The sequence below is a fragment of the Alnus glutinosa genome, chromosome 11 (assembly GCF_958979055.1).
Source record: "Alnus glutinosa chromosome 11, dhAlnGlut1.1, whole genome shotgun sequence".
Classification (NCBI taxonomy): Eukaryota; Viridiplantae; Streptophyta; class Magnoliopsida; order Fagales; family Betulaceae; genus Alnus; species Alnus glutinosa.
In genome coordinates, this window is record NC_084896.1 from 24555703 (window position 1) to 24583086 (window position 27384).

The 27384-nt window shown below is 40.3% G+C and overlaps 1 protein-coding gene across 1 annotated transcript; it reads left to right on the forward strand.

Annotated features, from left to right (window-relative positions):
* On the forward strand, positions 1-27384 carry LOC133881255 (protein ROOT HAIR DEFECTIVE 3 homolog 2-like). Its single transcript, XM_062320184.1, has 12 exons — positions 1-63; positions 456-614; positions 706-774; positions 868-959; positions 1391-1469; positions 9682-9847; positions 14225-14349; positions 24166-24428; positions 24584-24632; positions 24720-24890; positions 24977-25102; positions 27259-27384. The coding sequence occupies exons 1-12, from the start codon at positions 1-3 to the stop codon at positions 27382-27384; spliced, it is 1488 nt and encodes a 495-aa protein (XP_062176168.1).

Consider the following 27384-nt stretch of genomic DNA (forward strand, 5'->3'; position numbering starts at 1 on the left):
ATGAAGGTTGAGATCACTGCTTTATCCAATTATGAGGAGAAGGAGGAGAAGTTCAAAGAGGAGGTAATCTATTTAATATAAGAAGAATCTCAAGAAATTTTCTCTATTCTTTTATATATGTACACACACATGTATAATTTTCTCTATTCTTATTCACTTGAAGGCCTCCTGTGCTGTTTCTCCATTTGTTTCTAGAAATTTTTTATTCTTTATCTTGTAAACTACATTGTGCCTTGATTGTTTGAGATATTTGTAAACTTCTCTTGTAGTACAATGATGATTGTTTGGATTGTTTAATGAATTATCTTATTTATGGAAGTTTAAATTCTTGCAATAAATGGAACTTAACTCCTTGACATCCAGACCTCATTTGATCAATCCTTAGAAAATTTCCATTCTTCTTGATTTTAGAGTGGAATATATAGGTTTACAACTATATGTCCTGTCTTATACAGGTTGCTCAACTGAGGCAGCGATTTTTCCATTCTATTTCTCCTGGAGGGCTTGCTGGTGATAGACGTGGTGTTGTCCCTGCTTCTGTATTTTCGTTTAGTGCACAGCTGATATGGAAAGTTATAAAAGAGAACAAGGATTTGGATCTTCCTGCTCACAAGGTTTTATATTTTATTCTATGACTCCCTCTTCTTTTTTCCTTTTGGAACTGATTGTGGTATCTTCACATGCATTTATCTGTTTGTTTATTAGGTAATGGTTGCCACTGTCCGGTGTGAAGAGATTGCCAATGAGAAGTTAAGTCGCTTGACCTCTGATAAGGTACGCCTTTGTCCATCCTCTTTTCCCGGAGTTGCTTCTAGATTAATTTGGAATTTTCTTTTTCCATATTAGTCATTATTGAATTTAATTCAGGCTTGGTTGGCACTAGAGGAAGCTATTCAAGCAGCTCCAGTATCAAGTTTTGGGAAACAGCTCAGCTCAATTTTAGAAAAATATTTTTCAGAGTTAGTTCCATTCTGCTTGTGTCTTTTAATATTCAAATCTTTAAATATGCCCAATTTACCTGGGAAATATTTCTTTGAGGTTGCTGATCCTCTTTTTTCTTGACACTCCTTGACAAGAAAAATATATATATTTTTTAGAAGAGCTTCTATGTTTAGAGACCTTTGAGCATGAATTCTAATTATCTAGTTCTCTATCCACCTCTTGCTTTATTCTATGAATCTGGATGCATCCCTCTACTGCCCATTGACCATCATTGATTTACCCCAACAAGATTCAGCCAGACGCTCCTCAATCTGGGGTGGTTGTTCTATATATAGATCTAACTGTTGATTGTATAGTCTTGGACTATGTTTTTTTTTTAAGAATTGATTTGAGTTCTAACCTTGCTTTCGGACGCAATTCCACCCCCTCGGCTCCATGACCCAAATAGATATGACATGGAGACAGAATACTATGATGAAGGTGTACGAAATGCAAAACGACGGCAACTGGAGTCAAAAGCATTGGATGTAAGACCTCACTCTTTCTCAATTGTTATCTTAGTTTCAACTGTTACACACAGATTCATTTAATTTATTGCATATTTTTCTGGATAAATAATTTTATGACTTGTAATGGACTTTGCTATATTATATCCCTTCACCCTGCTATTGTATTTGTGCTACATGGCCACCATGTGTTGTGTTTTTCTATTGATTATACTCCTAGATTCTTTAATGTAGCCAGTATCCAAGTTGAACAGGTAAGGTTGCTTTTGCCTCTCTGCACGTCTTCAAGCTACCTTTATTCCTTCCGCTATTTATTATAGATTCATTCCGAACTGTTTAGCTATCCAATTTACTTGCTTTCACAATCAAGCATTGTGACTTCGCCCCCTTGGCCTTTCTAGCGAGTTGTTGGAATCATTATATTCTATACCCTAGAAATTTAGACTAGAGTTTAGCATGAGAACATCATTGCTGAGCAAGATTCAATGTTACAACTACAAAGGGGGAAAAAAGGTTGAAATGATTACACCACATTTTTAGTAATTGAACACACAAGTATAATTTCAGTTTGATTGAACTCCGCAAGTAACTTATATGATCTAAAGTTAAGGCAAACTATGTGATGCTGGGAAATTCTGCTGCCATAACAAATTTTACATCACTCTTTCATGTCTGCCTCAAGGATGTTGATTAGTATTTTTGAGGATGCCTTGAATGGCAAGGAAGGAGAGAAATGCATTCTGGAATTGATTTGTAGACTCAAAATGGTCTTTAAGTGGGTTCCATTTGATTGCAAGGACCTTTCACCTAAATGGAATTAGCCCTCCAATCATGAAGGGTCTATTCAACTCTGGTCATTTTGGGCTAGGGATGGGATTTATCTTTTAAAGATGTGCCAAGGGGATCTGCCTTATTGAATAGAAGAACAATGGGCTTCATTTAGTTGACTTGTTTCAGAAATCATAGCAGCTACTGATGCCTATAGCCTTACATTTCTTGAACTCTCTATATTAGTCTGTTGTCCAACGACCCTGGCTCCAACTTATTGTCTCCAACAAAGTTTAGCTAGATAGAGATGAGAAGCATTTCATCAACTAGTAGAATATTTGGTTTTTGTAGTTGGCCTCAAATTTGGGCATTATTTTTTTGTTGATTGGTAATTGAGATACCATTAAAAGTGTAAGCCCCCACCCCACAATTACGCAAGAAGTATACATGAGAAAATACCTAGCTAAGAGAAGAAAAAAGAACAATAAAATCACGATAACATAAATTTGGACATTTTTTTTTTATAAGTAATAAGCTTTCAATAAAAAGCGCAGAGGGGCGATTGTAATAAGCTTTCAATAACATGATTGTAAAAACTCAGCCAATATAACATGACTCAGGTTATGAGCCGAGACCCAAACATCTAACATATTAAGCATATTTCGACACAAGTCCACAACCAGTAGCTCCACATCTTCAAGTAGCCTTGCATTCCGCTCAAGCCAAAGACCTCACATAACACACAAGGGAACTTGCTTCCAAAGACGCGTAACATGGCCATGACCCAGCGAAGTGCTCCAACCACTCAATAAATCTATCACTCTTTTTGCTATGACCCACTCCACCCCAAACAAACTATAGAAAGAGCTCCAAACAACCCATGCCACATCACAATGAAGTAGAAGGTGATCAATAGATTCCCCATTCTTCTTACACATATGACACCACTCAACCACCACAATATGACACCTACGCAAATTGTTATGTGTCAAAATCTTTCCTAATGCCACTGTCCACACAAAAAATGCCACCCGCTTTGGAGTCTTAACAAGCCAAATACCCTTCCAAGGAAAAGAGACCACCTCTTGACAAGCTAAGGCTCTATAAAAAGTCTTCACTTCAAAGCTCCTCTTGGAAAGATTCCACCAACCGATCAACCTCTTCATGTCGAATCCAAGTAGAATATAACTGCTCATAAAAGGAAAGAACCATTTCCACCTCCCAATCCTAAGCATTACGTGTAAAGACAACATTCCAATGAACAAATCCACCTACCACAGACAAATTATCAACCACCTGGTTAAGTGGTCCAAGGTTTGTCCCCCTATTTCAGAAGGTGGTTTGGGTATCTGGAATTTGAGGACCTTTAATAAGGCTCTATTAGGGAAGTGGTTGTGGCATTATGAGCATGAGAGAGAGGCTTTGTGGAGATTAGTTGTGGATGCTAAGTCCGGTTCTACTTGGGCTAGTTGGTGTTCTTTAGACCCACCTAGGTCTCACAGAGTAGGGCTTTGGAAGAACATCAGGAAGGGGTAGAGTTTGTTTAGTAGCCATACCAGATTTGCTTTGGGAGATGGATCCAGGATTAGATTCAGGGATTATTTATGGTGAGAAGAGATGCCCCTTAAGGAAGCTTTTCCAGGTTTGTATGACATAACTTGAGACAAGAACTCACTCGTTGTAGCTCATTTGATTTTGGAGAACAGATATTTTCAATGGGATGTCAGGGTCATTCAAGCGGGCACACGATTGGGAGGTGGACGTCTTGGCTTCATTCTTCACCTTATTGTATACTATCCGATTAGATCTTGATGGGGAAGACAAGCTTTGGTGGTCTCCTTCTCGCAAAGGGAAGTTTGATGTTAGATCTTTCTATAACATTTTAGCTTACAAGGACACAGTTCATTTCCCCTAGAAAAGTATCTGGTGGACCAAGGTTCCTTTAAAAGTGGTCTTTTTCGCTTGGGTGGCAGATCTAGGAAAGATCCTTACTTTGGACAAAGAGTCGGGAGTCTGTGGATCATTGTTATGTACCTGGGGCATGTGATAAGGGTATTGTTGAAATTCTATTTATGCCATCTTTAATAGAATAATTAGTTTAGGGTTTTAAATAAGGTAATAGTCGAATTGTTACTTGGAAAGAATAAGAGAATATTATTATTAGGAAAATAAGGAGTCTTGCTCATAAAGCAAGAATCCCTAGATTAAGGGAAGTATATCCCATTATGTTACGTTTTTATTAGGAAGGGAATAAATGAATTATTTATTCCATTAGGGTTAGTAATATTTATGTAATATTTATTTAATTATTGTTTCCGTAATTCAAGCTTTGTAACCCTATAAATAGGGTATTGAATAATGAAATAATATCAAGAAGAAAATTATTATAATTCAGCTCTTGTAGTTGATTAGGAGTTTTTTAGGGTTTCTCGGATAATCCTAACTTTAGGAGGCCCAGGGTACCTCGAATACCCTACTATTCCACACACTTCTCCATCCAAATTATACACCATTTATCCCCGTTACGGAGGTCCATAACAACTTGGTATCAGAGCCTCGTTTCGACATGGCAGAGAAGGATATGAAGGCGCTCGCAGATCGGATGGAACGGATGGCCAAAAAAATGGAGGAGTTGTTGGCTGCCTATGGCATCAAGCTCCAGCCGTCCCATGCAGAAGACCCATCTTGCCCAGAAGTCATCCGTACTGAAGAGCAACCCACAAAAGAAACTTTACCATCACCCCTTGAAAATCTACCCGAACTGCAACCCACCAAAGAAACTCCAACCCCACCATCAAGCGAAGACCCAGAATCAATCACCGTTCAAAAGAAAGACCAACTCCCACCATCTCCACAAACACCACCACCTAACAACCCATCGGCACAAACACTATCCCTACCCAAAATTTTAGCCAAAGCCCAGAAAAACGATACCTCTTGGCCAACACCGGAAGCTCAACCCCCACCATCACCTCCAAAAATTCTACCAAGTTCACCAACCAACAAGTCAATCCATCACCCACAGTGTCAATCCCCGAAACCACAAAGCCCAGCCACCCTCTCCACGAGTTCATCAACCCCGCGTCACCCATACCTCAAGACTACTCACTGTCAACCACAAACCAAAAGGACCAAACCAAAAAAACCACCCCCACAGTTGAAACCCTACCCCTTTCACACTGATTGGTCCAGAAGAAGGAAACGAGCAAGGTTCAAAACAAGACATTTCCTGGCAAAAAGAAAGCCCCTTGCAGTGTCTAAGTTCGGCGTGAACCGGTCGGGCCGGGGAAAGAAAGACCCGGGCTTGGGCAAAAGAGGACCGAAGAAGAAGAGGCAGGTGCGGCGGGACAACGTCCGGGGCTTCAAGGTGCCGGAAATTCGGCGTTTAGCAAGGAAAAGGCTCGGGGAGCAGACCCAGCCGTGGCTCAGATCACAGTTCACTGGCCGGCGGCAGGGAACAGGGCTCGGGAGGATGGGTAGCGAACCAGAGAATCCGACGAAGTGCGGTTCCCCTCCAGATGGCGTTTCCGGTCACCGGCGGCCACCCAGCCGTCCCCCAGACGGTGATTATGCAAAGGACAGAGATTTCGGCATGAAGAGCGGCAGCACAGACCTTGCCGTCCAAAACATGGAGTTTTTTCGGGCGAGCGATGGACAGAGGAGAGATGTCAGGCTTCACTGGCGGAGGAGGAAGTTCGTCCAAAATTTCTGGCGGAGGAAGACCGAAGGTTGCGCCCGTGATTTCCTGATTTTTTGGGCTGGAAGAGGAGCGAAATCGGGTGAGGAGGGACGAGATCGGGGCGGCAGGCAAGCAGGGGTATTATTTGGGAATTGGGGGAACCGACGTGTGATGCTGAGTCATCAACGAAAAAAAAAAAAAAAAAAAAAGGAAAAAAAGAAGAAAAAGAAAAAAAAAAGTATAAATAAGAAGAACAGGTGGCAGTGCATGATTAATTTCCACCAAATGATGGACAACTGGAGTCCATTAAGACTTGTGGAACATACACTGGGCTGGATTTTGTCTATGGGGCCACCTCGACACAGTATTGGCATATCTTAGAGAAGGGATTGCTTCTTTGTGGATTAATGGACCGACAACAATTGGAGCATATTTTTAGGACCTTGAGGACAAGGTCCATTTGAAGAGGGTAGGAGTGTTATGTACCTGGGGCATGTGATAAGGGTATTGTTGAAATTCTATTTATGCCATCTTTAATAGAATAATTAGTTTAGGGTTTTAAATAAGGTAATAGTCGAATTGTTACTTGGAAAGAATAAGAGAATATTATTATTAGGAAAATAAGGAGTCTTGCTCATAAAGCAAGAATCCCTAGATTAAGGGAAGTATATCCCATTATGTTACGTTTTTATTAGGAAGGGAATAAATGAATTATTTATTCCATTAGGGTTAGTAATATTTATGTAATATTTATTTAATTATTGTTTCCGTAATTCAAGCTTTGTAACCCTATAAATAGGGTATTGAATAATGAAATAATATCAAGAAGAAAATTATTATAATTCAGCTCTTGTAGTTGATTAGGAGTTTTTTAGGGTTTCTCGGATAATCCTAACTTTAGGAGGCCCAGGGTACCTCGAATACCCTACTATTCCACACACTTCTCCATCCAAATTATACACCATTTATCCCCGTTACGGAGGTCCATAACAATCATCTACTTCTTCATTGTGAGGTCGCTTGCCCTCTATGGAATGCCATTTTTAGTCACTTCAGTTTATCTTGGGTTATGCCTCGTCGATGGTTGATCTATTTGCATGTTGGTGGACGGGTGGTCGCTCTTAGAGTGCGGTTGTGTGGAAGGTGGTTCCTGGTTGCCTCTTATGGTGCTTGTGGAGGGAACGTAATGATAGACAGTTCGAGGACGAAAAAAAAATCATTGAGGAGCTCATTTCTTTTTTCTTTTATTCTTTGTATTCTTGGACGGCTGCGTTCCTTACCCTATTAGTGATTAGTTATAATGATTTTCTTGTGTTGTTTTCCTCTTCTTATTAGTTGTCACTCTTGTATACTCCATGTGTACTTAATTGCACTTTACACTTTTAATGAAATTTCTCTTACTTGTCAAAAAAAAAAAAAATTTCTTATGTTCTGAAGTAGCTTCGGAATTGAGAATCAATTTAGCAAAATCAGATATTGTTCCTATAGGAGAAGTGGAAGCTGTAGAACTGGCAAGTATTCTTGGTTGTAGAGTCTCTTCATTGATGGCGATTCCCTTTACCCTTTGGGTGTTTTACCTCATGGCTTATGAAAGACAAGATGCACTTGGTGTAAGGTGGGGGTTCTCCCTAAGGTTTTGGGCTTGAGGGCTTGGGTTTTTGAGGGTTGTTGGGTTTTCTTTCTTGTTGTAGGCTGCTTTGGTAGTTCCCGTGTACTTGAGGGCGTCTTACGCTTTTTTTTTTTAATTTTTTTTTTTATAAAATCTTAATTACTTATAAAAAAAAAATTAACTGTTTGGGTTTCCGATTGGGTGCTTCTTATAAGGCCACTTCTATTTGTAATGGCATTATTGAAAAGATGGAGCGTTGGTTGGCTAGATGGGAAAAAAAATTATTTAATTAAGGTGGTAGATTGACGCTAATTAAGAGTATTCTATCCAATTTACCCATGTATTACTTGTATCTTTTCCCTATCCCAGTGGGAGTGGCCACTAGCCTTGAGAGATTGTAGTAGGGATTTTTTATTAGGTGGTATTGGGGATGAGTTTAAATTCCACTTAGTGAATTAGGTAAGGATTTACATCTTTTGGGAAAGCAGTTGTTGCAGGTATGCTATGGATAGAGACAATTTATGGAGATTGATGATAGAGACCAAATATGATAGTATAGAGGGTGGTTGGTGCTCTAAAGAGGCTATGGGGACATTTCGAGTGGGAGTTTGGAAACATATAAGAAGCAGGTGGGATATATTTTCAAAATTTGTTAGATTTGAGGTGGGGGATGATGTGTCAAAGTTTAGTTTTTGTCATGATGTGTGGTGTGAGGATAGTTCGTTGAAAATTTCTTATTTGGATTTGTTTAGTATTGCTCAGAGAAAAGATGCGTGGGTTGTAGATAACATTCAGGTATGAGAAAGGATTATTCAGTGGAATGTAATTTTTACTTGACCAGTTCCAAATTGGGAGGCGAAGGTGGTAGTGTCTTTCTTTGAGATGTTGTATTCTTTCAAACTAGCTTAAGGAGAGGAGGATGGAATAGGATGGAGTCCTTCCAAAAGGAGCAAGTTTGAAGTGAAGTCGTTTTATCAAGTACTAACTAGCCAAAATGGATCCTTTTTTCCGTGGAAAAGTATATGAGAGTAAAAGATCCTTTGTGGGTGGCGTTTTGTGTGGACAACAATATTAGGGAAAACATTGACGCTTGATAATTTGAGAAAGATGAATGTTGTGGTGGTTCAGTAGTGTTGCATGTGCAAGAAGAGTAGGGAATTCATTGGTCATTTACTGATTCATTGTGAAGAGCAAAGGAATTATGGAGCTCTGCCAATGGGTTATGCCTAGAAGGGTGATTCACTTGTTGGTCAGTTGAAGAGGACAGGTTGGCCTGTTGGGTGTGCTACAACTGCGGAAGTAAAGAGGTTGGCTCCATTGTGTTTAATGTGGTGTCTTTCAAGAGAAAGGAATGCTCAGAGCTTTGAAGATGTAGAGACTTCGGTGATAGAGTTGTGGAAGATAATGTTCAACACTTTCTAAACTTGGATATATATGCACATCATAGTTTGGTTGTTTCTAGTTTTGTAAATATTTTGAATTTGTTCTTTTTCCTTAGATTAGGGTGTCTTTTTTTTTTTTTTTGGGTATATTCCATGTGTATTAGAGTTACGTCTCTTTACGTTTTATTTATGATAATGAAATTATATATCAATTTTTTTTTTTTCATTTTCTATCAGTTAAGCTCTTGGGACAATTGACAATTTAATATAGTATCAAAACGGAGGTTCCGAGTTTGTACCTCGACTCTCTATTGTAGCTCCTATTTAAATATTTCACATGTTGGGTTCTACCTAATAATAAGGGAAAAGTTCTGGCCCACACATATGGGGGAAGTTTAAGAATATTAATTAAATGATTAAATTCACCATTTAAATATTTCACGCATTGGTGATTTAACAATCATAATATCTAACTTGTGTATATGAAGAATGATTGCCAATTTCTCAAATTCCGAAGTAACAAATAGAGATATCCTTTGATGGACTAAGAGATACCATTTTTTTTTTTTTTTACATTTCAAAAGGTTTTCTGGTTGTTGGACTTATATTATATCAAGGACTTGTTATACTGCCCATTTGGGTCTTAGAGATAATACTGTTCATATTCTGATGTGGAATATAGAGTTTTTGTGCTTAAAGTTAAGACTTAAAGAGAAGTACGCCTTATTGTTAGTTTGCAATTCTATGGTTATGTTTTATTTCTTAATTGATTCTTGTTGTCTTATGACTTGTCAGTTTGTTCACCCTGCATTCACCACCTTGTTGGGACATCTGCGTTCTAAAGCTCTCGAGAGTTTTAAGAGTAGACTGGAGCAGTCATTGAACAAAGGAGAAGGGTTTGCTACATCTGTTCGTACTTGTACTCATTCTTGTTTGCTCGAGTTTGACCAAGGATGTGCAGGTAGTAAGAAATGAAAATTTAATCTGTACAACATACACATGCTTATGTAGAAATTATGTTTGTGTCAATGCTTATTCTAGATGGAATTAGGGTTGTACTCTCCCTGTTCTGGAACATTGTCTAGTTGCTTTGTAGTATGTATTTGTGACATACTTTAAATTTGATGTGCAACATGTCAAGTTGTCAAATTAGAAGTGTTGAGGATGACTTTTCTTGGGCCTTTGTTGGAGTCTACAGTCCTAACATTGATGCTCTTAGAATTTCTCTTTGGGATGAATTGGCTGGTCTTTCTTCTTGGTGGGAGTTACCTTGGTGTATTGGGGGCAATTTCAATGTCACTTGCTTTCCTGCCAAAAGATTGAGAGATGTTTGTCTGAATGCCGCCATGATGGAGTTTTCGGACGTTATTTTAGAGCAGAGTCTTATGGATCTTCCGCTTGCAGGAGGGTCGTTTACATGGTCTAATAATCAGGAGAATCCTTCTTGGTCTCACCTTGATAAATTTCTTGTTTCTCCGGATTGGGAAGTTAAGTTTCCAGAACTTTGTAGAAAAGGCTTCCTAGATTGTGTTCTGATCATTCTTGATTGTGGACGTATTCAATGGGGTCCTAGACCGTTCAAGTTTGAGAATATGTGGTTGAAGGCTGAAGAGTTTATGGAAAGGGTGCGACTTTGGTGGACATCTTACCACTTTCAAGGCTCTCCTAGTTTCATCTTCTCTATAAAACTCAAGGCTTTAAAGAATGATCTTAAGAGGTCGAACGAACATGAGTTTGGCAATGTGGCACTTTGCAAAACTACGTACTACGTATTTGGAAGAACTGTGTGCTTTTGATCGGTTGGAGGAACAACGCGATTTTTAACTCTCGAAGAAAAGGTAAGGAAATGTGAGGACATCAGAGATCTGAAGAACTCTATTCTGTAAGAGGAGATTAGCTGGAGACAGAAGTCTAGGGTTCTTTGGCTTAAAGAGGGTGATAAATGCACTAAATTTTTTTCATCGGATTGCTAATTTGAACAGGAGATCTAATGCCATGGAGTCTCTCTCAATCAATGGCTATATTTCTTCCGATCAGCAGGCTATTAGGGATCATGTAGCTCATTTTTCTGAGTCACTTTTTTCAAAACTTTATTCTTGTAGGCCTAGGTTGGATAACCTTGCTTTCAACACTTTAGATGTGGTGGAGGCTTCTTCCTTGGAACTTCTCAAAAAAAGGTCTTTGAGGTGATTAAGAGCATGAATCGTGATAAGGCGCCAGGCCATGATGGGTTTTCTATAGCGTTCTTCCAAGATTGTTGGGATGTGATTAAGACAGATCTTATGGGGGTATTCCAAGATTTTCACACTCATAGCAAGTTTGTCAAAAGCATTAATGCAACTTTTCTTGCCCTTATTCCAAAGAAATCTGGGGCTATGGATCTTAAAGATTTTCGACCTATTAGTCTTGTGAGTGGGATATACAAGATCATTGTAAAAGTTCTTGCTAACAAACTTAGAAAGGTTGTGGATAAGATTATCTCGAAACTGCAAAATGCTTTTGTGTAAGGAAGGCAAATTCTTGATTCAGTTCTTATTGCTAACAAATGTCTGGATAGTCGTATTAAATTAGGTGAACTAGGGTTAATTTGCAAGCTAGGTATTGAGAAGGCATATGATGATGTCAACTGGATTTTCTTACTATATATGATGAGAACATGTAGTTTTGGGGAGAGATGGTGTTCGTGGATAGCACATTGTATTTCCTCGGTGCGCTTTTCTACTTTGGTGAATGGTACCCCTTCAGGCTTTTTTAGTAGCTATCGTGGACTTAGACAGGGTGATCCTCTATTGCCTCTCTTGTTTGTCGTTATGATGGAGGCCCTAAGCAAGTTATTCACTATTGCTATTCACAGAGGCTTTCTTTCAGGTTTCTTAGTGGTTTCTGGTAGTAACTGAGTGGTTAATATTTCTCACTTACTGTTTGCAGATGATACTTTAGTTTTTTGCGGGGCTAACCTTGATCAGCTTTTCTTCTTGTTTTATTTGTGTTGTTTGAAGCTGTTTCAGGTTTAAAGATCAATTTGGCCAAGTCAGTGTTGGTTCCTGTGGGTGATGTGGACAATATGGATGAATTGTCTGGCATATTGGGTTGTGGTGTTTCCTCTCTAGGTATAAAGTATCTTGGTCTTTCATTGGGGGCCCTTTTAAGGTTAAGTCCATTTGGGATGATGTAGTGGGCAAATTGAAAGATGGCTGGCTAGTTGGCAAATGATGTACATGTCAAAGGGTGATAGAGTTACCTTTATAAAGAGTGCTTTATCTAATCTCCCCACGCATTTTCTTTCTCTTTTCCCTATCCCTTCATGTGTTGCTAATCATATAGAGAAGCTTCATTGAGATTTATTGTGAGAAGGTCTAGGTGAAAAATTCAAATATCACCTAGTTAGCTGGTCCACGGTTTGTACTCCTATTTCAGTAGGTTGTTTGGGTATTCAGAATTTGAGGATCTTAAATAAAGCTTTATTAGGGAAGTGGTTGTAGTGATATGAGTACGAGAAAGAGGCTTTGCGGAGATCAGTTGTGGATGCTAAGTATGGTTCTTCTTCGGTTGGTTGGTGTTCCTTGGACCCCCTTGGGTCTCATGGAGTAGGGCTTTGGAAGAACATTAGGAAGGGGTGGAGTTTGTTTAGTAGCCATACTAGACTTATTTAGGGCAATGGCTCCAGAATTAGCTTCTGGGATGATGTGTAGGTTGGAGAGATGCCCCTTAAGGAAGCTTTTCCAAGTTTGTATGACGTAGCTTGTGACAAGAACATGCTTGTTGCAGGGCATTTGATTCTGAAGAACAGATCTTTTTAGTGGGATGTCAGATTCATTCTAGCGGCCCACGATTGGGAGGTGGACGTCTTGGCTTCTCTTTTCACCTTATTGTATTCTATTAGATTAGATCGTGATGGGGAAGACAAGCTTTGGTGGTCTCCTTCTCGCAAAGGGTAGTTTGATATTAGATCTTTCTATAAGACTCTTGCTTACAAGGAGATTGTTTTTTTCCCTTGAAAATGTATTTGGTAGACTAAGGCTCCTTTGAAAGTGGCTTTTTTCGTTTGGACAACAGCGCTAGGGAAGATCCTTAGTTTGGACAATCTTAGTAAGAGGCAAGTCATTGTGATTAATAGATATTGTATGTGTAAAAAGAATGGGGAGTCTGTGGATCATCTTTTACTTCACTGTGAGGTCCCTTGCGTTCTATAGAATGCCATTTTTGGTCGTTTCAGTCTGTCATGGGTTATGCCTCGTTGGGTGGTAGATCTATTCGCTAGTTGGTGGACGGATGGTCACTCTCGGAGTGCGGTGGTGTGGAAGATGGTTCCTTGTTGCCTTTTATAGTGCTTGTAGAGGGAATGTAATGATAGACAATTCGAGGACAAAGAAAAAACCATTGAGGAGCTCATTTCTTTTTTCTTTTATTTTTTGTACTCTTGGACGGCCGCGGTCCTTGCCCCTTTAGTGATTAGTTATAATGATTTCCTTGTCTTGTTTTCCTCTTCTTCTTAGCTGCCATTCTTGTATACTCCTTGTGTACTTGATCGCTCATTGCGTTTTTAATAAAATTTCTCTTATAAAAAGAAAAAAAGGTTAAATTGACAACTATGCTGTCCATGTACATTTCTTTTTCTTAGCTACTATTGTTGTCTATATAGTTTGTAGAAATTGGGACTTATTTTGTGCAAACGTTTAGATTTATGATTTGGAATTTGCCTAAGTCTTTTTTTTTTTTTTTTTTTTATTATTGTACAATTGGATGATACTAGCCTTTGTTAATGTCCCTTTGACTCATTTTTTTGGATTTTATTGATCTTTTGAACTTTAGATTGTAATGACCAAGGGAATCTTTGGTAAGCTTCCTTAAGTGTTCTCAACTTTTCTTTCCATGAAACTTTACTTACCTGAAATAGGAACTCATCCTTTTTTTTTATTATTATTTTTAATGCTTAAAGCACATGATTTTCTTTCTGATTTATATTTTCTTCTACTCATCTTGTGATGGTTGTGGTTGTTTGATATAGATTTTGGGTTTCTGGTGCATCTTTTTATGTGATTATTTAGTGTTGCTGAAAGTTTTGGTATCTACTTTTCTTACATGTTTGCATGGTGTTGTGTAACAATTAAATCCTTGTTTAAAGGATGTTATGGGTCTTCTTGAACCTACCTCTTTTACTTGCCTTGAAGGAACATTATTTCCTCTGATGTAAGATTTTAACTGAATATCTTATATGTTTTCTATTAATTCCAGCTTTTTATTTGTTTGGGATGATTGATATTCAAATCCTATGTGGATGTTAATCCATCATACAGTCAATGCCTCCTATAAGTGACTTGATATATTCCATTTTCAGATGCTACCATAAGTCAGGCTAATTGGGATGCTTCAAAAGTCTCTGACGAACTTCAGCGTCATATTGATGTACATGCATCATCTGTTCGTAGTGCAGAGTTGTTGAAAATGATAGCCAGTTATGAGGTATTGTTCTTGATTAATCCAATGAGTGAATACTGCTTTCTGGACCAGGGTTTTCTTCAAATCATGTCCATAATGATATTTTGAGCCAAATCACCAACACTCTGTTTGGAACCAATTCACAATTGAATTGAATTTAATTCATTATGATGAAAAATTACATATAAGTGATATCACTAACACTATGGACCTAGGAATGATTGGATTGGGAAGCCTCTCTCTCTCTCTCTCTCTCTCTCTCTCTCTCTCTCTTGTGTTGGCGCATGTAGGCATGTCTCGGTGTTCTTTAGTTGTCTATTGGCTTCTTCGACAATGGCGTTAGTCTAGTTTTTCCTTTTTAGTATTATGCAATGGGTTTACGAAGTTGGTTCTATTTGGAAGTTGAGTATTTTGTGGGTAGATAGAGTTTGACTTTTGAGTTGGTTGTTGGCTACCACGGAAGAGTTTCTTCTAGCTGCAGTGGCCTTGATGGAGTTTCTAAAATCCTCCAGGAGGGTTCGAAAGCCTTTATCGTCTAGTGGTGTACCATCAAGTTTAGACGATATTTGGCTATCATAGAATATGGAGGTGGCGGTCTGAGGGGCTTTGTGGTTATTCTGGGAGGCAGAGGTGGTAGGGGATGGGCTGGTTTTGTGCTTGAGTTATAGAAGGTTCTAGAAACCTTTCAGACTTCCTTTGGTGATGTCCCGAAAGCTCATCATTCTGGGGAACCCCTTGGTCAGTACTCTTTTTCTGGCCACAAGGTGAACCCTTCTGTGCCTTCGATGTCTGTGGTGTGTGCGCGAGCAGGGGAAGCTATCAAGATGTCTTATGGTGTACGATGAGGTATTGGTTGGACCAAGGCGGTATATGGTGGATTCCACGTCTCTTGGAAAGGGTTATGCTTGGCCCGTTACTTTAGTGTTGCAAGCTCAGAAGGCCAACGACCGTGGTGTGCTTGGGGATGCTGCTCTACCTCGGAGTGAGGGAAATAATCGAATCATTACTGAGGGAAATAATCGGGTACCCGAGGTTACTTTAGTCATTACTGAAGGCCAACCAAAGCAACACTAAAGTAATAATAGGCCAACTTGAATCATTACTGAGGGAAATAATCGGAGTGACTTGGTTGTCTTCCCGAACCAGTTGTATTACAAATCGAAGGAGACAACACCTTGAGTTGATCCGAGTCACCCCCCATGTTCCAAGCCGATTGTATTTAAAACCGAGGGAGAGCACTTTGAGTTGATTTGGTTTGAGTGGAACCGGGTCACCCCCCGTGTTACCGAGGGGCATGACCGGGTTTGTTGTAGGGGTTGCCTCCCCATATGGTTTGTTGTAGGGGTTTTCTCCCCGTATGGTTTGTTGTAGGGGTTTTCTCCCCGTATGGTATGTGCTAGAGCCGAACCCCTGAAATTTGTTAGAACAAATGTATATATATTGAATAATGATTAGTTTGCATACCTGAGTTGATAGACTGATTTCCAAATATCTGTGGTTGTTGGCGTTGCAGCACAGAAATGCACTTTGAAAGCGCAATTATTGTTGATTTGATCTGGTCTGGTTTGATCTGGTTTAATTTGAACCGAGACATTCCTTAATGACTTAGACAAATTTGGTGATTTGTCCGAGTCATTGTTAAGGATATGACGGGTGCATGCTCCGGGTCGGTTGTATTTTGAACCGAGGGGAGCAATGCTTTGATTTGATCTGGTTTAGTTTGATCTGGTCTGGTTTGATCTGGTATGAGGCTTACGGCAGCTCTGGGCTTATGGTGGCCCGAGGCTTACGGCGGCTCAGCTTCGTGCTCGGACGTACCGAGGCTTTTGCTCGGGATTGCCGGGTCTGCTGGAGGCCATGATGAGGCTCTGCTCGGGTATTGTCAAGGCTTTTGCTTGGGATTGCCAAGGCTTATGTGTGCTCGATGCATGCCGAGGCCTTTGCTCGGGGGCTTGAGTCATGCCGAGTCTACTCGAGGCATGATGAGACTTTTGTCTTTTTCTCCTTTTGAGCTTTTCGATGGAGTTCCTGTATCAACACATCACCATAGGACAAACAGATCAAAAATATAAGTTTGGACTAGATGCTTTGAGTGACCATTGATTCTCGTGAGGTTTTCATCGAACGAGGCGACATGAAAGCTCCTTTGTGTGTTGTACAAGCTCGGGGTGATGTAGCCCCTTTCCTCTAGCGCCTGTGGAGAAGCTGAGAACCATGGTAAAGCAAAATTAGTGATGATGCCCTGTCTTCTAAAGAATATAATGGGTATGGTGAGACCTCTGGCCCAAAATATTAGCCTTGCATGCGTCTTAAAGGAACATATGTATGCATATATGTAGCAGAGTCTAGCAATTAGCGATTTATTAGTGCGAGAAAATATGTAAAATTGCACTGAGATTTGGTCATGCGACTTGATATACAGTCTTCCATTTCAATCATAGTTTTATTTCACCGGGTTGGTACCCCCCAACATTTATACTTAGCTGATTTTTAGCTAAGTATGGATGTTTTAGGATTTTGGTGTTAGACTGTCGAAAGAATAAAGTGTGGCTAAGTATAAAAGTTTTCGAAGCCTTCTATTTGCTATTATTTCGCTTCGTGTATGCTAAAATAAGTAATGGTGTGTTATCATTTTTATGTGTTGCGGGGAAAAGTTAATTTTTAATGTCTCTGATCAAGATACATTTGACTATCTCAAAATTTGATGATTCTTTTTGTAAAGAATTGCTAAAAATCATGTTTCTTGAATTACCAAGTGTTGTGAGTAGACTAGCATAAACGAAAACGCAAAGAGTGGACTTATCTCGGTATTCTGATGAAGTTGTGCATTGGGGCTTCTCGGAAGAGACCTTTGAAATGTGCCATCGGATTGGACCTTCGGTCGAATTTGTGCCTTCAGCAAATTAGGCCCTCGAAAAATTGGACCCTTGGTTAAATTTGAGCCTCGATCGGATTGCTCCCTTGGCTCGGAATGATCTACTCGGATGAGATCCACGACTCGGAATGATATTTGGCTCGGGATGCACCCTCGGCTCAGCTCGGGATGGATCACTGGCTCGAATGGGATCCTTGAAATCCTCGGAGTGGATCCTCGACTCGGGATGAATCGTTGGCTCGGATGGGATCCTTGAAATGAGTTCTTGATTGGACCCTTGGCTCGGGATGATCTGCTGCTCGGGATGCATCCTCGGCTCGGGATGGTCCCTCGGCTCGGATGGGATCCTCGACCTTTTTTTTTTTTTTTTTTTTTTTTTTTTTTTTTTTTTTTTTTTTTTTTTTTTTTTTTTTACCGACTCTAATAATATGAGATGATGGAACTGCCGAGAGGTAAGCAGAGGATGCCCATTCTTTGATCTCAAGCGTATTTGTTGGCATTGTACAGAAGCACCACAGACATGTTGGGCTTCCATAGTGGTTCAAGCCTTGCCAGCCCAGTCTCGGACACCAAATCCATAACTCAGTCCAATGGGTAGTTTGAATTCTTCGATTCCAAATGGTTCCCAAATGTCTTCCCAGGTTGCCCATTCTACGGCACCCACTATAGATGCTTAAATACCATATCTCCCTGTAAAGCTTGCATATTCTCTGTTTGTTCCCATCTGATGTTGAAAATGACTGAGAAGTCTCATCGCCGGATAGGTTCTACCATTTATGCTGAAGTGCACGGGGTTAACGCCCAGATCAGTGAACGCCTAACTGCAGACTTTGGATCGCCCTTTTTAAGATTCCAAAATTTGTTCTTCGGACAATCTTTCTTGTCCATGGACGTATGAAGGGTCCATGATTAGCAGTAGGAGGTTTTCTGCTCAGATCACAAGTATTTAGTGCCATTGACGCCAAAAGTATGAGCACATAAAGCAGTCAATATGTTCTAAAAATGCATAGTAGACACTCTTTTCTGTAATCACAACATAGAGTACGAATTTTTAAAAGTTTATGGGCACAGAATTACTGCTATCATGTTTTCAAATAGTCACGCTCAAGGCAGCAAGATTGGATTATTGTCCACTTCCGAAGGGACATATCAGATCAGATATTTATCCAAGCCATAAATTTATAATTTCTACAATTTAACAAAATGGAATGAAAAGAGAGATAGGGAACTTATCCAGAGTATTCGGTGAGGACAAACTGCAAGTCCAGATCTGCAATCGCAGTAGGGAATTCTTTGGATCATCTTCAGGTATTCCACAATTTCACCTCTGTTAACATCAAGAAGCACCTTCTGTGCATGAGCTAGAGCATTCTATATCTAGCTTGAGTCTCCTTTGACCGCACCTCCAATACAAAACTCGAGCAACTAAACCTTGATATTGATAGACCAGTAAATGTTGATAACGACTTCACCATTTGTATCTGAACATCATCGCTAGGGCATTTGAAGAGGAAATCTTAAACAGAATTTGTTTGTCTGAGTTTTCCTGGAAGAAGGAGAGGCGGTCCACCAGTTACTCGATGGAGAATCTTTCCAAAGTCCACCCCTTGAACAGCGATTCACCGACCTCTTAAACAGTTAAACCTCGCTGCGAATTTTGGACACCAGAGGACGTCGGGAAGTTCAACTCAAAGGAGACCCCTTCACTCCCTTCTTCATCGGGTCACTGCCGAATCGCACAAGAGACTCCAACTTTGCTCTGATGCGGTCGGGTCCGGATCTGATGGCCGCATCGATGTTGCCAAATTCGCCTGCTCAGGGTGACCGTAGCGGGTTCGGTGAAGGCAGGAGAGGTAAGCCGGTGTGGGCCACACCGTGGGTGCACAGATCGACGGATATACCCAAATCTGTGCTTGGGTTTCTAACTGGAGATCTCCAACTTGTTTTCTGCTGGGAAGTTCATCCCAGAGGAGGCCCGCCCATATTCTCCTTTACCGAGTCACTGCCGAATCGCTCGCACCACCTGAACCAGCGGCGAGGCTGGATTGTTGGGCATTCGGTGCTTAGAGGAGAAGTAGTGGAGGGATCATCCGTAGGAGAATCCACAAATCGGACTGGGTTGGGTCGACCCACTGGACTGGGTCCCTTTTTTTGTGTGTGGGTTAGGCGAATCCACAACTTGGACTAGGTTGGGTCGACCCACTGGACTGGGTCTTTTTTTTTTGGTGGGTTAGGCCGACCCATCAGGCCTACCGAACCAGGGCATTCGGGTTAAGATACCCCCCTTTTTTTCTCTGGACTCCCGTCGCCCATCTTCAACCTGAAATCAATCACCAGCATATTTGAGGAAAAACGAAATCTTCTTTGAAATCCTCCAATGTCTTCGTCACATATGAATGTAGATCTGTGCGGATTTAGATCTGGCCAGTAGGATAGGTAGGATCTAAGGGTCAGAGAAGAAGACCCATCAGCCAGAATTAGCCGTAAGATTTGAGATGAGAACTGACATTCCTAAGACGTAGTCACCATTGCTGATTTTTTTTTTTTTTTTTTAAGGAACGATTTGTTGTTCCCACAGACGGCGCCAAACTGTTGATACAGTTTTCAGCGTGGTGACATAGCCTAATGATTGCCTTCTTCTTCATGATCTGTAAAATAATAAACAATACGTCAGAGGGGGGGTCTCCCGACGTCCCCTCTCCGATGCCTAAGTCAGTGGGCAGTTTTTTGGAGAGTATTGAGAGTCGAGAGATTTTGAGAATTGAAATATAGCAATAAATTAGGTTCTTCATAGAAATTATTTTTCTTCTCCTTACCTGATACCTCCTTCCATTTTTATAAGATTATCATGTGGGTCAGTCATTGTTTGATGTGCTCCACGTTCATGTAGTGGATGAGTGGGACCCTTAGTGGGATTAGATAGTGACTGAGTGGGAAGGTGGGACCCATAGTGGAATGAGATAGTGATTGAGTGGGAGAGTGGGACCCATAGTGGGATTTTATCCCCAACACTTCCCAATGTGGGTGTTTGTGGTGAAGTTTCTATTCCTAGAGGGATGCCTTGATTATTTTGGCAAGTTGGTTCTAGCGAATACATTTTGCTGGTTCTCTCTCTCTCTCTCTCTCACATGTCGTTCAAACTTTTTCAAATTTTCTCTCCCTCCCTCTGCTAGAAAAGGCGCTTCCCGCTAGCTCCCTCATTTCTTTAGATCACCTTTTCTACCTTTCTTTTCTCTCTTCATTAGCTAGGGCTGTTTCTTTCCCCATTTTGTTTCTTCTTTGTTCGTGCTCTGTGATGCGGTTTCTCGAAGGTTGACACTCAAAGCCTGTCATGGAGCGTAGATTTGTTGTGGAAGCCAAAGAGTTCCTTTTATCGGCGAAGGTGGGCTCTTCAGTGATTTGCTTGGAGGAGAAAAGGAAGTCTTTTTTAGGGGTGGTGGCTCTGGGTTCGCTGTGTTCTGCTTGTTTGGTGGACGTGATGAAGGAGGCGATGAAGTCGCTGGGGATTGAGGATTTTGTGAAGTCTGGTAGGTTTCTTGAGGTGGCCTCTTTCGCTGTTGGTGGCCGGAAAGGGTTCATTTGGCTACCTGATGGTCGGGATGGACGCGGTTAGAGACAAGTAGCGAGTGATCTGAGCAAGATGGTTGCGTTCCTTGAGACGCCATTTGGGTCGTTGGAGGGTGCCGGGGCTAATTCGGTTGGGAAGAAGTTTCAACTCTCTCTAGGTGGGTTTCTCTTCGAGGCTAGAACCAAGAAGGGCGAGGTGGCTATGTCTTACATGGAGGCAGTGCGTGGGATGGCTGGTTTCTCTACTGAGATCTTAGCAACGTCAGGACCGAAGATAGAGATGCGTGAGATGGATCCGTTGCCGATGTCATTACGTAGAGTTGAAGAAGATTTGAGTGGCAGTGGATTGTTTCGAACTGGTGGAGAAGATAGCAGGGCTGACAGAGAAGAAATCGACGAGTTGAAGTTATGGCGGCGGAAAGAGCAGGGAGATGAACATGGAGAACCCTAGATTCTAGAAGGTTCTACTCGGGCTCCTGAGGCCAGTCTTGCACCGAGTTGCTGCATTTGTGGCCCAACTTTTTGGGCCAGGTCTGAAGCCCAAACAATCCTTAGGTGTAAAGTGTACCGGGTTGGTTTTAAACCCATTTAAAGAAGAAGAGAGGAGCATTCTTGGTAGGACGTGTTGTAAATTTTGCAGTTGTGGAATTCGGTTTGGGTCTGGGTGTGGAGTCTATCTTGGGTACTTGTCCAAATGTGATTTTGGATCCGGGTTCTAAACTGGGTTCGGATTCGAATCTGGGGTAACAATTCTCATTTTCGTCTTCCGGTTTCGGTGGGCATCATTGGAGGTTGGTCGAAAGCTTTTTGTTGATAATCTATCAGTGAGTAATTCCCAGCCACTTGGTCTTGTGGATTTAGGGCATGGATCAAAGACGAGGAGTCGTTTGGGTGATGGTTTTATGGTGGATGCTGAGGGTTCTATTATGGACTGTGTCGGGCCTATCTTGGGTTCTTAAGATTCGCTTGAGGTGGGCTCGCCGAAAGGGAGGGTTCCAATCTCATCCTTGGAAGAACCCATGTCCAAGCCTCTGATTCAATACAAACCCAATGGGAGAAGACCGAAGACTTCAGTGGGTCAAGGAGGACTCAAATAGATGGGTTGTTTTAGGCTGGGGTTCCTAGAGGCGAGCTCGTCCTCTCTCTCAGGTTGGGGTTGATCTAGTAGAGCTCATCCTATCTCTCCTATGGAGTGGTCTTTCTTTTTCTCTTCGATTGGGTTAGGGACAGAGGGGGAAAAGGATAAAATTGTGGCTTTCCTCTCTGCCTTTTATAAGGCTAATAGGTGGTGGGATAAAATTAAGGATTGTGAGTGTTAGGGGCTTAGGGCTGGGTTGTTTCTTGTTGGGTCGGTATTAAGGTTGTTGCCTCTTGTATACTTTGTATGTGCTAGGGGCACTTTTACGTTGTTTTTTTTTTTTTTTTTTAAATAAAATTGAACTTATAAAAAAAAAATAAAAAATAAAAAAAAATAAAAAAAGTTGGTTCTAGCGATGACACTGTAGCCAACACTGAGCCCTCTAGAAAATGGTGGTTTTGTTGCCAAAACAACTGCTTTAATGTCGGTTAAGTTCTATGTACCTATAAGGGTACTCCTTCACAGAAAATGGGTCCGTGCTCCCTGTTGTGAAGTAGAACCCTTATAGGTGGGTCCATATCATCCGATCCATAAAAGGCGGGTCACATTTTCAAGAATATTAAACCACGACCCACATGACTCCCAATCACATCAAAGGATACAATTCCTTTCCCTTTATCAATAGGGGGAAGAGCTCATTTTTTGTAAGCCGCTATGATCTTGCCCCCTGTTGCTTCCAGTTCCAAATTTGTCAATGGAGAGGAGAGAATAAAGAGTTGAAAAGATTGTCCTGTTATTTCGATTCCTTATGAAGCCTAAATCAAGAGTAATTCTAGAAGTCTTTATTATGTCCCCCCAAAAATGAGGTGGCTTTTAAAATCATCATTTGATTAAAGTTCAATAATGATCAATCACAAGTCCAATAGTAATTTTAAAAGTCACATTATTATTAGAGGCACACAAGAGTGACACAAGTGGGACTTCTAGCATTATTCAGTGAAAAAAAGGTAGACATCTTACTACTTTCAACCTTCCCCAAGTTTTGTTTTGCCTCGTCGCAAATTTAAGGTATTGAAAGCTGATTTAAAGTCTAGAATGAAGTGTTTGGTAATGTAAAGAGATAGGAAAAGCTTTTTTTTTTTTTTTTGGATGAATTGCGAGTTCTTGATGGTTGAGAAGAAGAGAAAGCTTTTTGTGTTGAGGAGAAGTTGAGGGAGGATAAAGCTGTTGGGCTACTCTTTCGGAGAAGGTGAGTTAGAGACAGAAATTGAGGCAAGTATCATATCCAGCTTCACTTGAAAAGTTGAAATCCAATACGCACAACCTAAGCATATCCTCGAGGGTTTGAATGGTTCTCTCGAATTGGCCGTCGATTTGCGGATGGTATGTTGTGCCAAAGTTCAATTTGTGATACAATCTCTTCCAAAACTTTGATATGAACCGTGAGTCACGGTCTAACACAATGGAAACCGGCACTTCATATGGCCTTACTATATCTCGTATATACATTTCTACTAGCTTGTCCATAGAATTTGTAATCTTGATGGGGAGGAAGTGGGTGCTCTTTGTGAGTCTATCAACAATGACACATATGACATCTTGTCTGCTTGGCACTCTTGGTACAGCAACGACAAAATCCATAGCTATTTGATCTTATTTTCACATTAGCACTTTGAGAGGTTGAAGTTACCCAGCTGGCCTTTGGTGTTTAGCTTTCACAAGTTGACGCAAAAGGCATTGTGCAACATACTCAGCTACATTGCGCTTCATGTCGTACCAACAAAATTTCTTCTTCAGATCTTAGTACATCTTATTGTTGCTGGGATGAACAATATATCTTGTCACAAATGGTTTTTCGCCGCTGGTGATTTTTTCGTTAAAGCCGAAGGCCGAGAAATATTTTCAATGAAATCATTAAAATATTTTAAGACAGAAAGGTTTTTACATCGAAATAAACGGAGCATAAGTGTTTTTCTTGCACATTTTATCAAATTAATCACTTAATTAGTCTAATCTATGGTTTTAATACTTAATTAATTTCTTTGACATTACAAGGCTTGTCCAGGATCACCGCTCGATAATATCCCAACACTTTTCTTTTACGGAAAAAAATATCCCAAATAACCCATTGCTAGTCAATAAGAAGACAGGAACTACCAACACAGGGACGATATCATTGGGTTGGACACAAACTTACCTTTTAAGCAGATGCACACATTAATATCATATCTAAAACACACACAAGGTAGCTATTTTAGCCCATTCATAGTTTCCAATAGTTGCGAAAATGCTGATGCTTTTTTTTGTTTTGTTTTTTCAGGAACAACTAAACCTGGCACTGACGAAGCCGGTAGAATCCTCACTTGAAGCTGGTCAGACAGACACCTGGGCTTCAATAAGAGAACTTCTTAAAGGTGAGACTCAGGTTGCTATAGCAAAGCTTTCAACTAACATTGCTGGTTTTGAGTTGGACCAAGCGACAGTTGACAAAAAGGTGCAAAAATTGAGGGACTATGGAAGAGACTTGGTGGAGAAAAAGGCAAGAGAAAAAGCTGGAGAAGTTTTGATTCGTATGAAAGCTAGGTAGGAACTAGCAAACTATGTAGTGGAAAGTTTTCTTTTCTTTTTCTTTCTTTCTTTTTTTTTGTTTTTCTTTTTTTGTTTTTTTTTTTTGTTTTTGTTTTTGTTTAAATCTTTAGCTTTTTTAGTGGCTTATTTCTTTGCTTAACAATTTTCAGGTTTTCAACCGTATTCAAAAAAGACAATGGAAAGGATGCACTCTCTGCGGTAATCTACAAAGGACTTTTATTGATGGAGTTTAAGATGAATTACCAGTTATGCTTAAATGGATTCATCTATATCTTACTGTTGCAGTCTCTAAAGCTTTTATCTGTTATGGCTGCCATACGCTTGGATGAGAAGCCTGATAAGATTGAAGAATTACTTTTTTCCTCTCTCATGGATGGTGCTGTTGCTCTTCCATCTTCTGAGGATGGGAGCATCAGAGCTCCTACAAATGGTCTTGCCTCAAGCACTTGGGAGGAGGTACTATTTAGTGGTTACTGGTAGGGTCATAGCATAATGTTCTTATCACCAAACAGATTTCTTATTGAAGAGCAACTATAATATAGGTTTCTCCAAAGGATACGTTAATTACACTAGAGCAGTGTGCGTCTTTGTGGAGAGAGTTCAAAGCATGGGCGGAGGATAAAATCAGGGAAGCTGAGAAAATCATGGAAGCTGAGAAGAGGAAAAAGGTTCATTCTATTCCTATTACTCTTCTACAGTTTATTGTTTATTGCTTCTTCTTTTTTCCTTCTGTAATTTGATTGTATCTGAAATTATTAGCTAGCTGATGGTGTTGCATAAGAAATGGATAACTTTCTTTATTAATTTGGGAAGTTCCTGTGTCTATCATGAACTAACCCTTAATTTTATGTGCTGATTCAAATTCGGAAGCTTTAAATTTTAATATACACAAAGTATGGTTTTGTAATATATAAAGTTGTTTCATGACGTACTTTAATTTGTTTATGTAATATTGAGTTTCTGCCACAAGTTTGAGCTGTGGTTTCTATGAAACAAGGAAAATGTTAGATTTACAACACCAATACAACAACTGTACAACAATCCCTCACAAGAGGGTGGATTCTACATACTGGGGCCCACTCTCATGTGAGGGGTTGTTGTACAGTTGTTGTATTGGTGTTGTACAAGAATCAAATCCCATAAAACAAATCCAAGCTATTTTGAATATTTGAACTGTGGGATTTTGAGCTGAGGAGCTGCACAGCTAGAAAATTAATTGGGAAGTACTAGTAGGAATGATACCATATACAATTGAAGTGATCAAATCTGATTTAGTTAACAGGCCATAATGTTTGTCTAATCCACCACAAAGTGTACGAACAACAATAGTTAACCCCAAGAAACTCAAACTAGAACAGTACAAAATAACCACAACAACTAGGTGAAAGACCCACGAACAGTGCTGAAGCAGGCCAGATAACCACACCAACAAGCCAAAAAAACCCAGTGACAATGCTGAAATAAGCCAAAAATACAAGAAACAGCCCAAACCAAAGCAAAAACAACCCAAAAATTGCGGAAATCAACAAAACTGTCTGAAATACGCCTATATCGGCTGAAAAATACTAAAAAAAGATATGAACTACCGAAATAGATAGAAAACTGACCTGAACCGGTTGAAACTTCCTCAAAGATGATGGAGATCATCGAAACCAGCCAAAAGCGAGTAGTCACTGGCCAAAATGTGTCAGCCATCATTGAAACCAATCAAAATGAGTTGCCGCAAGCCGAAATGTGCCAGAGATAATCGAAATTAGCCGAAAAATGTTGTTGGCACCCTACTGGTTCGACAGAAGACAGGTTGACTCAATTGGTGTTAGGTTGATCCTATAACCTGCTTTGATGATGGGCTGGGCGGATCTGAATGAATAAGAAGTGGGTTTGGGGTGGATAGTGTACTGGACTTGGCCCAAATCACAACCAAAGCTAAACAGACTTTGGGTTGGACGCTGGGCTAAATGGCCCCAAATCAAAATTTGGCCCAACTCACCCAAATGTTGGGGATGTTACATAAACGACAGATGTGCGGCAGAAACTTCTTCTTGCTCCTCAGATCTATCTCATGAATCTTGAGACCTTTGGATCTTCTCACCAATTACTAAATATAACCGAGAGTGTGCTCTCAATTTGCTCCTCACAATACTTTTTCTAATTCTTGATAGTAACTTTTTTTTTATAAGGAAAGTTTTATTAAATAAAAAGCGTAAGGCACCCCTAAGTATATAAAAAATATACATAGGAGCAACCAAAGTTAACCCACAACAACCCAAATAACCCACAAAACCTTAATCCTAGAACCTGAAAGAAACACCCAAAAACAACTCCTAGAGGAACCCAAACAAAAACGCAAGAAAAAAACCAAGGGCCTGCAAAACAACCCAAGGCTCACAATCCTACATCATGTGAGCCTTGCCTTTCCTATGCTTAGAAGAAGTTTCAACGACGCCATAATTGATGGAGCTTTGCAAATTCAAGAGCTCCCTCTTGCCTTTGGACTTCTGGTGTGCTATCATTTTATCTCGCAGAGAATCCTCTTCCATGGCCAAACCATCCCAAAAATCAACGTCTTCCTCCCATACAACGATCTCCTCGTTGTGATCAAAACCGACAGGCCAAGCATGAGATTAGGAAAAACCATTTTCCTCAACAGATGAGGAAATGATACAATTTGCCGGGGGGGAGGAAAGGCCTATATAACACCTCTGTCCCATATTGGGAAGATGAATAGCCCACATAGAGTGAGTGGTTTATAAAATTAGTGATAAGTGTTAAGTTCCACATCGCCTAGTTATTAGGTGAAACTGGACTTTATAATGGATTCTAGGAAAAACTTCAAATTGACTACTCCTTTTGGGATGATAGTGCAGATGTGGCTAGCACTTTTTCTTGGGTCCTTACAGCCTACCACCCCGACATTGATGACCTCTCGAGGCGAAACGGGAGTGACTGA